This window comes from Lupinus angustifolius, unplaced genomic scaffold (assembly GCF_001865875.1).
Source record: "Lupinus angustifolius cultivar Tanjil unplaced genomic scaffold, LupAngTanjil_v1.0 Scaffold_54_39, whole genome shotgun sequence".
Lineage (NCBI taxonomy): Eukaryota > Viridiplantae > Streptophyta > Magnoliopsida > Fabales > Fabaceae > Lupinus > Lupinus angustifolius.
The window spans coordinates 48,027-60,088 of record NW_017722634.1 but is presented as its reverse complement, the minus strand read 5'-3'; the positions used below and the strand labels follow the sequence as shown (position 1 = coordinate 60,088).

The 12,062-nt window shown below is 31.0% G+C and overlaps 1 protein-coding gene across 6 annotated transcripts; it reads right to left on the bottom strand.

The window, feature by feature from the left end:
- Window positions 1-3,627: 3,627 nt before the first annotated feature.
- LOC109339061 (phosphatidylinositol/phosphatidylcholine transfer protein SFH13-like) lies at window positions 3,628-9,980 on the bottom strand. 6 transcript variants are annotated; one of them, XM_019576426.1, is made up of 15 exons: window positions 9,751-9,980; window positions 9,288-9,389; window positions 8,603-8,909; window positions 7,922-8,021; window positions 7,091-7,357; window positions 6,685-6,762; window positions 6,498-6,602; window positions 6,360-6,409; window positions 6,177-6,276; window positions 5,961-6,056; window positions 5,736-5,849; window positions 5,455-5,608; window positions 4,852-5,237; window positions 4,696-4,770; window positions 3,628-3,960 (listed from the first exon to the last, which is right to left on the bottom strand). In XM_019576426.1, the coding sequence occupies exons 2-15, from the start codon at window positions 9,292-9,294 to the stop codon at window positions 3,940-3,942; spliced, it is 1,860 nt and encodes a 619-aa protein (XP_019431971.1). In that variant the 5' UTR covers window positions 9,295-9,389; window positions 9,751-9,980; the 3' UTR covers window positions 3,628-3,939. The 6 variants fall into 6 exon arrangements, with proteins under 6 accessions (XP_019431971.1, XP_019431977.1, XP_019431972.1 ...); XM_019576432.1 differs by having other exon boundaries at window positions 4,852-5,162; XM_019576427.1 differs by having other exon boundaries at window positions 9,288-9,386.
- Between the last annotated feature and the right edge of the window lie 2,082 nt (window positions 9,981-12,062).

Sequence of the window (12,062 nt, the reverse complement as noted above, 5' to 3'; positions counted from 1 at the left end):
AGAGATACACAAACTTAAAGAGGGATAATCAAGTGTACCATATTGGCTTATTACTATAAACAAGAAGACCAATAGATACAACCCAACATTTAATACCATACGTAGTTATAGTGCAGAAATCTATTATGCAAAATTTTACAAAAACTAAGAAAATTTAGCTAAATAAAAAATTAGTTAAATAAAATATGCAGCACTTTTATGTAAGCATATATTCAATCAAAGGGAGCACATAAGTAGGGAATATCTAACATTAGGGGTGTTCGCGGTCCATTTGGATTGGTTTTTTCGCAAAAAATGATTCGATCCAAACACGTAATTAACATGCGGTCTAGACCGGTCTGGCCTGTTTATATTAAGATGTCCGTTCCAATCTGATCCAAATATAATATGCGGTTTCGGTTCGGATCGGTTTTTTTATTTTATAAAATATTGAAATTGCACTTACATTCAAAACTCATAAAAATGATTAAATATTAAGCATAACACAACAATAAAAATAGTGTTCAACAATATTAAAATGTGTGCAACTATAGTATAAGCAAACAACATCATAGAATAGTAATAAATAATAACACAATAATTATAAAAGTAAAAAATAGTAACAACAAGATATCAACAATAACAAGACCACAAAAGAACAAGATATCAATAACAATAATATTAGCACTTGCAACGTAATTTTAACAGTTATGGTGTTCCACCGATGATTAATAACAATAATACTTTCACAACAATAAAATTGATTGTAAAGCACCTAATCAGAATAATAGTTGAATCCTCTTTATTTGGTTGTGGGATTGATTTAAGTTCTAAAAAAGTGTATAAAAAACATAGCAACATATATATAAGTATGTGTTATAGAATATAACAAATAAAATATAGATACAATTTTGGGGTTGGGACTTCAGAATAAGTTTGGAAAACACTTAAAAGTATTACAAACTTAAACTTTACATATTATTTTGGTCCGGTCTGGATCCAAGAGGTGAAACCAAAATCCGGACCTGACTGATCGGTCTTTAAAAAATAAGTCCAACACGATCCAAATGCATTCGGTTTTTGCGGTTTCAGTCTATTTTGGATTGGTTTTTGATTTTTGGACCGGTCTGGATTTGAACACCCCTATCTAACATTTTCTAACCTCCACTCTCATTCCAAAATATAGGTGCCACTATAATTTTCATTTTGGCACAATGTAGTGGCATACTGCAATAACTATTATAAATTAAAGATTAATTTTGTTTAAATAAAATTTTACTACATAAAATAATGATTAACCACTTAGGCACCTAGTAGACCAAGATGACTGGTTTGTCACACCAATTATAAATAAATGGCACCAATTATTTTGAAACTTATGTTTTAAATTTGTATTTTGTGAAAGTAAAAGTTTAGAATCTGTGCGCTTACCTACCAAGAAAAAGGACTAGGGTCTATTATGAATTGGATGATGGTTTGAAAATAATGGAAAAAAGATTAAGAAGACGGGTTGAAGGCTATTGGGCATTGGTAATCAGAGACAATAGTATAAACAACTTCAAAGAGAAAAAACAAACAATGGAGAAAAAAACTAATTCTTAAGCGCCACAATGTCCTTCATCCTCGTCGCAGCAGTCCTTCACCATCGAGGAGAATTAAACAATGGAAAAAGGGTCAGAAATAATGATCACATGATAAATGATATGGATATGTTGTGTGGGCTTGTACTGAATTGAGATGTTTAGTCCTATGCATTCAGTGGGGTTTAACCAAATTAGAAGTAAAAAATAACTAGAGGTGACAAAATTATCTATAATTTATAATCCATTCAAATCCACCCGTTAGAGTTAACGGATTCAAAAGGAAATAATCCAATGGATAGTGTTGATAATGGATGAATTCAAATCGATCTACTATATCGAATGAATATTCATGGATATATTCCTTTGGATGGATACCCAATCCATTCAAAAAACAAAAATTCAAAAAATGATTTATTTGCTTTTCAATTTCATTAAATATTTAAGAAAATTAAATTCAAACAAATTCATCTATAATTTTTACTCTCACATTTAATATTTATCAATTATAAGACATGTGTATATAGTTAATATAAATTTTTTATACTAAAGTACATACATAACATATATAAGTATGAGAAAAAGTATATGCACTAACAGTGTATGTATGAGTTTATACACTACTACGACATCATCTTAGTTTTTATTTAATCAATCATAATTTACTCTTCAAAAAAGGAACAGAAATGACTGATGAATGATGTAGTGATTATGTATAAATTTTTACACACACAATATATAATATTACACTATAAGTATTTGTTGAATTTTATACACGTAGAACCTTAAATATCACATGCTTTTTTAAATTGATTGTTTTAAAAGTTCAAAAAATTACTTTTTTAAATAATCACTTTTTAATAAAATCAGTATTTTTAAAAGGTGATTTGAAAAAATATTTTATTGAGATAGTAATTTTTAAAATAATGATTTTCTTCAATAATGTTTTTAGTTTCAATAAAAAAACAAATTAATTGGATATGCATCCATGCAAATTCATGAAAATCGAGTATGAAGTGGATGATTGCAATGGATTGGATGTAAATAAATTGATTAACTTAAAATATAATTTAAATCAATTTATATGGATTAATGTATTACTTTCCATCCATCCATTAACATTCATATCCAAATCCATCCATTTGTCACCCTTAAAAATAACACATAATATTCTAGTAGTTTTATTTTTATTAATAAAATATTATATTTAATATACTCAAATTTCAAAAATTATAATTTCTAATAAAAATCTATATTATTTTTTCTTTTTATCTATCTCTTGACAAATCAGATTTGTTCTCACTTATCTGTTTCTTTAAAAAAAAGGCAACACTAACAATTGTTTTTACAACTCTATAACTACCTAACTAATAAATGAAAATGAATGAATATTAATATCATAGAGATGTAAATGTCAAAGTACATACATCGAATACACATAGATATAGAATATCTATACACTATCGGTGTAAAGATTTATATATAATTGGTGTATCATCCAGATACACTAACAATCTAACAAACTCTTATTATTTCAATGCATATATTTTTTCTAATAGATATATTAATTATATATCTTAATTTGTACACTAGTATCTTTATACTTCTTTTTACCTGGTCACCTTAGGACACTAGCTATCATTTTCTTAGGTGTTAATAACCAAACAAAATTTAAAAGACTGCAAGTTGCAACTCTTGCAGGATGAGTGAAAACTAACTAGCTAGGTAGTTCCTGGGGGGGTCAGAATCTGTCTAGTACTCTGAGAAAAAAGTGTTGTGAAAAACCAAGGAAAAAGCAAAATATAAAAACATTTGTATCCTTTTATTTTACACTTATAATGACACTTTCACTCTTAAAATTAAAAGCAAAAACAACACTTCCCTTTCCAGTATTGGAGAGAGATCCTGGATCATTCTAGAGTATTCTACATGCTCAACATAGTAGTTAACTAGTTATAAATAGCCTACCAAGAATGATTACTAATCTGAACCTAAAGCCTTATATCCTTACCAGTTTGAACCATCTCCAACGACCAATTTGCTTATTCAGGCTGATTTCAGAGTAACAGATAATAAATGCTACATTTAATTTACCTATAAAAATGATACTTTATGCATTGTAAACTTTTCTATTATCCTGCTATTCTCTGCACTGTACAAAACTGAACAGAACATCTTGTCCATGCATTACTACAATATTTTTTTGTAACCTATTTACTATGAAACATAACAAGAAACATTTCAGAGGAAATCTTCATATATATATTTATAAAAGTAAAGTGGCCAATGTACCATCCTAATTTCCCATGTATGTATTCTTTGCGTGTAGCTTGCACTAAGTCTTCAATTTGATGAAATGCTGGTATTGAAACTTGAAATTTCAACAGAATAGCCTTCTTTGCTGCAAGGTTGGGAAGTAGGAAGCCTCAACATTAGAATATGCTTGAAGTATTAAATTCAAGTTGGACGAGCTTAGTCAATTTACGTTGAACAAGGAAGCAATTTATATGATTTCAGAAAATGCAGTAGCATATCAAAAAGGCGGCCCAGTGCACAAAGCTCCTACGTCAGTCCACTTTCGTGTTTCCTATTTTAGTCCAGTGGTTTCATATCTCAGACAGTATTTTGGACCGACTTGGGGGTCACTGGGGTCTTGACTAAAGTACTACGGAATTGGATGTAGATCACAGGATCATAAACCTACTAGGATCCCAAGATTTGGTTTGAGAGGTGGCATCAGCCCACTTTGGTTCAGTTCTAAATTTCTAATTAATCCTGTCTTTTGAGATCCCCTGATGGTCACTGAGGTCTTGACTAAATTACTGAGGAATCGGATGGAGAAACAATAACCATAAGGGAAACAAGCACGATGAAAGGAATGCTAAATTGTACCATATACTTGAGGTCTAATCCAGATTTTAAGTGAAACTTCTGGCAGTAACTATCAATTCACAAGCAAAATTTGGCTATTGTTTACTCACTTGGCTAATGATGTAAAGTATTGTTCAAAAAACAAGGAAAAATCCTCCTCTAACAGTTTATCTTTGTGCATATAGCAAAGTTATTAATATCAACACATTATAGAATAGCCTGGAAATAGTCGAGTACATAAAGTGTTGTACTAAAACCAACTTACCCGACACTTTGACTCCTGCAAATCTTCCAGCAACTTAGCAATCTCAACCTGCTTCATCACTGTAGCATGTAGTACCTGCAGTTTAAAGCACAACATTTAGACGCCATACCATCAGCATAATCAGTAATAAATGGCTGATGATGTTTAGAGGGATACCTTCTTGGTCTTCTCAAGGTCAAACTCAACCGATTTAATCCTATCCAACGAGTCCATAAGCATTTTCTCCTTATCCCGAGGTATCCCGTCAGGTTTGTCGCTAAGTTCCTCAACTACTTTTTCTAGTCTCTGCAGACGTTGTCTGCATTGAAGAATAGGATCCCTTTCAGAAGTTGCTTCAGAAGCTGCTGAATGGCTATTAATGTCATGTTCCGTGGTAATTGATGAGTTAACATTGCTCCGTGTTCTCCAAAATTGCAACCTTAAACTGCAGAAGAATGTAACAAATCTTTCCAAGAAAGATGTCGTCACTTTTGCCACATATAGGAAAACGTCATTCTCTAGTTTTTCCTTAACAATGCTAAATATATTACTAACTGAAGTGCCTGACAAAGAAATTGAATTAGTGAGTTCAGAAGTTAAGGACAATAATGAAATATTTGCTAGTGATATCAGTTAAACCTAGAATGAACAATAGCCATCACAATTCTCCAACTTCCATGTCCAAATATGAAATGGTATATGTGCAACTTGAGTTCCACTTAGCATATATAAAAGGTGCATAAAAATATAATTGCTTCAAAAAATTTACACTAACAATACCTTCTGAATTTGTCCTACAAGCAACATTCGTGGTATTCTCAGTTTGCATTGACTGCTCTTGAATAAAGTGTAACTGATCACTTTCAATCACTTTGTCAGTTGTAGGAATGCTGTCATCACAACTGTAGTAGCCATTAAGATCTGATTCCCTGATCTGCAGAAGACAGATTTAGGTACGATCAAAAGCTCAAGACACCCACCCAGGCATAATGTGTGTGCAGTATGTAATTATAAGAATGGGTATTACAAAATAAACCAGATGTGAAGTTTTTAAAACTCACTTCTTCATGAACTGGGGCTAAACAAGGATATGGACTGCTCCTTTGTCTAAAGAGAGAGGAGTAATCATCAACATCAGACCCTGATTCAGCTGTTGATGTATCACTGCGCCGTCCCTGGGAAATGAGAGAAAAAAAGTTGAAAAAACGAAAAGTATAATATCTAAAGCAAAGTCATAAAAATTTGTAGAGTCCAAACTTCTCAATGTCAAGAAGACTGAAACTTGCCTTAAGCGGATGTGTTTGAATGGAGTCAAAATTCTGTTGTTCATCGGGCATTCTGGTGATTTGCCTCACAAATGTTGCCTCCAGCTTGTGTACATGCTAAATTCAGAATTTATACATTAGTTGCCCAGATACTAGTTTTGCAAGATAATTCTAAGCCATGTATATTTCAAAATCTGACACAAGGACTAAGAAACAAGATATACGAAGAAATATTACCTTCATGATATCAGGATCATTCCATGGACCCTTGTTAGAACTAAGACATCCACCTTCTGTGGGACATGTACATGAACCACCGAAAAAGTCTGGCAACTGACTGTATAGACTCAATCAGAAACGAATCAATCAATAAATTGAATAGAAATTACAATGCAGTATGATGAAAGCATAGATGCATACCTAGAATCGATGGCTTCCAGTAATTTATGTAAAGACTTCGGATCAAGAATCTGCAAAATTTGGTAAATGAATACAAAATCAGTGGCATTGCATGAAAGAGCATTTAAAATACTACTAACTCATAGCTCTATCCGTCACCTGAATCTTAGCAATAGTTTTGGGATCAAGAAACTTTCGTGCAGCAGGCCAAAGCATCTTCTTAAAACCAGTGCCAGCATTGATGATATACATTCGATGTAACGTCTGCAAATATGCATGCATAAAATTTTATATAAAAAAAAGAGGACTACAGACAAGCTAATTTGAGAAGGGAACAGACAAAGACCTCCGGGTAGTAATTGTTATCTATTTTTGTTATAGCTGCCAAAAGATTTGCAGCAGTAGGTGAGAAATTTTTCATTCCCTGCATTGCACATATCAAATACCAACTAAAACTTCCGCATAAAAATATTTTAACAACTGAAAACTAGGCAGTTCCTGAAAGAGAGAAATACCTGACCAGGAGGAATACCTCTCACTGAATAGATGGTGTTTTAAACATTAAGGCAGATACCATATTTGAAAGATTACTTAAAGAATAGGTGCATAAATAATATACTTTAGACAAGCAGCATTTAATATTAAGCATAAAAATTGGCAGCCAGCCACGAAGAAATTCAAACAGAAATACAACAGATATTTGTGATAAAACACATATCTCTATAAAAACTATTTAGTGTATTGCAACATACCAAGTCCTCTACATCCAATATTGTTGTAGTTGAAGAAATCCGTCTCTTTGCTGCAATAGAACATGCTGGAAACTTTTCCTGAAGGGCCCTCTCAAATTCCTGGACATGGTATTTCAAATATCGGTCTATTGTGGTGATGTGCATCAGGCGGCTTGGATAAGCCTTCCCAAGCCTCTCAATGTAAATTGGCCTACCTTCCTTATCAATTCCATGGTACCCTTGTGGATAATACTGTAATACTTCTTCTCGCTCTTCAAATACAAAATCCTTCAAAAATCATTGTCACATCAGAGCCAAATAGAATATGTATCAAGTGTCTTCTAGCAAAGAACACATGTTCAAATATTACAAATGTGCATAAATTCAGTTCTACCAAGGACCAAGTCTCCTAAGCAGCTAAGCTTGAAATTAGGTAGTGGAACTGCAAGACGGGTTTTACATCCAAACTCACCCCGTAATGCAAGAACCGTTCGGTTTTGAAGCACAGACATAATGGGTGCAGCAAGGGTCAAACTCCTGACCACTTGATTGTGGAGACTGAGATACCATATAAAAGAGCAGGCTTATAATAAAAATAAAAACATGTAACCATGTAACAAACCAACTCTACTAATTCTTAAAGCTTAAGTTGTGGGGCGTAAGCTCGTAGATGGTTTCATAAGTAATTTGTTCAAATTAAAGAAGAGACAAATTCCCATTTGTAGTTGAAATGAGATCATATAAACTGAGGGGATAGTAACTGCCAATGAGACTAATTCTGTTACATTGAAACATTCTGTGGTCAAAACTCTAACACAACTGGAATGCAATGACATAAATTAATATCATTACCTTGAGGATGGTATCAGTTCTGAATTCCTTTCTCCAAGCAAGCATTGCCTCCCACATCTGAATTGTCTTCAAAATGTCAAAATTCGCAGCTTTAAGAAACCTAGCAGAAAGTTGAGTGTGAGAGTGCAAGGTTGAGCCAAAAACGAACACTTGATATATTTGAGAACCTAGAGAGCAACAACATCTCAAAATGGCTGATGTATTGATATTCAATACATACTATATTGGATATTTCTACCCTACATCTTTCAATTAGTTTCTGAACTTTTTACCAACATACAAGTGGGATATCGCATTGATAAAATATATCATACTATTTTGTTGTGTCTACATAGAATAAAGATGACTTATAAAACATTGATGTCATTGTTTTAATTCAGGATTTGCCTTTTTATGTAGATATCATATTAAATCTATACATTGTATCTTAATTTTTGAAATCAGTGTCACACCATATTCGTGTCTTATATGTAGTCCTAGAAACGAGCTGAGTAGAGTCAGGGATAAGAACTGGCTTATCTCGACACGATTCGAGTTCAATACAAGCTATTTTTTCAGCTCAAATTCGACTCGAGTTGAGTTTGCGAACGGTTCGATACAACTCGCCAGCTCAAATTGGCTTAATTCATCAGGAGTACATGAACTCATTAGTGATACAATTTAAATGAAGCTAGGAAATACCTTAATAGAGTATGATAGTCATCATGTTTGGGAGGTAAAGAGCCTCTTTCAATAAGTTTTTCGCGCAATTCATTGACAGCAGTCTCCTCATTTGCATCTCGTACATCCTCAATCGACAAAGCCGGAACCCTATAATCAATTTTCTTTTTACCTCTTTTCTTAAGAGAATGTGTCAACTTAGAAGAAGCATGCATTGCCTTCTTCTTAAGGGTTCCAATTTTAAACCGTCGCCTCTCATCTTCCGAGTTCTCAACATCTGATCTCCTTTCCCTAATTTCATCATAATTGCTACATTGCCCTTCAAACCCTTTTCAGGCACATAAGAACAAAGTAAAAAAACTACATTACTTATTCACATAATCAAACTCATCTATTACACCATTCAATATAACAAAGGACAAAACTTAGCAACAATTTTTTCAGTGCTTGAGATGCTGTTTTCCAATAAAATCAGCACAAACCTATTACATATGTTATGTTTTTATTTACATTTTTCCTGAAAGAGTCTCTCTACTTATAGGGATAAAACTGCATAACCTCTACAATCCCCACTAAGCAGGAGCCTCCACTAAGCAGGAGCCTCGTGCAACGAGTTTTAAGGACTTTATAAAAGAATTGTACCTAAGTTTTATCCAATGCTAAAACAATATAAAAAAAATAGCATAAGAGAAAGATTGAAGTGTACCTGACATTTTAGGTTACCAGAAAAACCAATGGCAGCTTATTCTTATTGTTGAATGGAGGAATTAAACTCAGACATGAGTAGAAGATTCACTCATCACTACTGCTACAACAGAGTACCACATTTCAGGAATAAAATAAAATAAAAATAAAACATAGGAAGGAAGAAAAGAAATATGTGAAAAGTGTTGTTTACAAAGAAAATAAGAATAAGATATGGTAATATTTTGATAATTGTTGATTTGTTTCTAGTTTTTTTTTTATTTAACAGATTTGGATCCTCTCCGATAGTCGAATAATATGTATGTTAATAATGTTAATAAATCGGGAGATGATAGAGGAAAGAGCTCATAATACGAGGATCGGAAGATAATGTAGGAAAGAGTTTCGATAAGTACCAGAGAGGATCCAAATCCAAAATGTAGAAATATATCTAAAAATAACAATACAGCGGAAAACGCGATTACAATTAACAGAAACAAACTCAGATTTCGAAAAAGATATTCCGTTTTGGGTAAAACGGCGAAATGGAAATTGAACCTTTCAAAGACGGTTACAGTTTCCTCGTACGGAACGAGGAAACAAAATCGAATGTTATGAATACACAGAGAGATTTATGTTTTTATTTTTTGGTATTGGTTTTGAAAGTGAGCTTAAGAATAGAAAGATGTGAAGTTTTGTAATGAAAACGTTACATGAAAAGGAGAAAGAAGAATCGTGTATTAATTAATATCATGGTTGGATCCGTGGTACCATTTATTTATTCCTTCTCGAATGGACACCAACTTTACTATATAAAAATTTGTGTTAATATAGTGGCCTGAAAATAAAGTGATTTAGCATCTGGAATTTATTGTTAATACTTTTTATATGGGAAAAACATAATTTTTTTATACTATGGTTTTTCCTCATTTTTTTTGGGTAAAGAATTATTAACATCGAATATCATTTATAAAAATGTTCATTCCAATAAGTATCATTTATAAAAAGAGTTTAAAATCTATGCAATAGTGTAAAGTTTTTTACACTGTCAGCACATCATTCACTATTGATTTGTATTACTTTTGTTTGAGAGTCAATGATGGTTAATAAAATTGACTGACAGTGTAAAAAACATTTACACTGTCAGTGTATACATATTAAATCCTTATAAAAATCGAGTTCTTAACATTTTGTTCATATCTAGTGAGTTATTATGTTAATAGATTAATACTTTGTTGGTAAAAAAACAGATTTTTGATTTAAAGCAATCTGTAATATTTTGTTTGTACTACCATCAGTATTCATTCACATTTTATTCAGTAAAAAACTATTATCTTCCAGGATGCATAAATGTTCATCCAAGAAGTGTCATTATGATGAATATATAATATCTTCATAACTCTTTCATCACATTTTAATTGTGACATTAGTATTTTTTTTAGTTTTTCATATGTTGTGTTACTTTAGAAATTCAATGTTTATAATGTTTTTATTTATTTTTGGCATTATTGCATTAATCTAGAATAAGCATTAATTACGTTTTTTTTTATTTTTATTTTATTTTACGGCTTTATTGCATTGATTTGTTTATAATTTTTTGGCTTAATCTAGCCAGAATATATTATTTTATAATAATTACACATTTAATAATGATCTTAATAAATATATATGTATATATTTATTTGTTATGCTTAAGTAAGATAATCACAAGTGGGTACATTTCTAATGCTTTTATGTTTTTACTATAGGACTGTTTATAACTAGTAGTCCTTTTTATAATTGATTTTGGATAGTTTTATGCAAATGAACAGGATTAATTAATATGATCAATTTCATTAAAGGTCAACAATTGGAACTATTTTAATAAAAAATTACAGTTTATTAATATGATTCATTCATCTTCTCCTTCCACTGCATGTTAATTAATGCGAGTATTTTTTATTAAAAAAGTATAGTAAAATTTTATAATAAAAAAATAGAGAATTAATATGATTAATTTCATTAAATGTGTTAATAGATAGAATTAGAGTTTAACTAATATTATGTACTTACAATGTAAAAAAAATTACATTATGTGTCATTTATAATTAACACATTATTGAATATATAGTGATGGTGTAAAACACTCTTATATTGTTTATGTATATATATATTAAACTTCTAAAATTATTATTAGTGAAACTACACAAATAATTCATCCACTTTGCAAAACTTACACAAACAACCCCTAATTATATACTTACATTATAGTCTCTAACTCAGTATGAGAGATAAGTGTAATTTTTTAAACAAAAAATGTCTACGAACATAATTTAGTTAAAAAAAAACATTGTATATTGTGAAGCCATGCACGAATAGTATAAGGGTCAATATCTATTCATTATTTTGGCTAGTTAATTTAATAATGATTTAAACATCTTCTTAGAATTATTAATGCAGTTTGTAATGAACCAAAAACAATGAATATATGTTAACTCTTATACTATTTAGATCTGTCTTTACAATATACCATATTTTGTTTGACTTAATTATTTCACCATCATTTTTGTTAAGAAATTGCATTTATCTCTCATACATGGTAGTCACTGCAATGTATGTACATAATTATGAGTGTTTTATATAGGTTTAGAAAATGGTTGAAAGATTTATATAATTTCACTAAAATTTAGGAGATGAGAGGTTTGTGTAATTTTACTAAAATTCAGTGTAGGTTAGTGTGGTCTATTATAATTAATACGAGTATTTTGATTAAAAAAATAACTAATATACTTAAAAGTTCCGAAAGGGTAATGTAAAA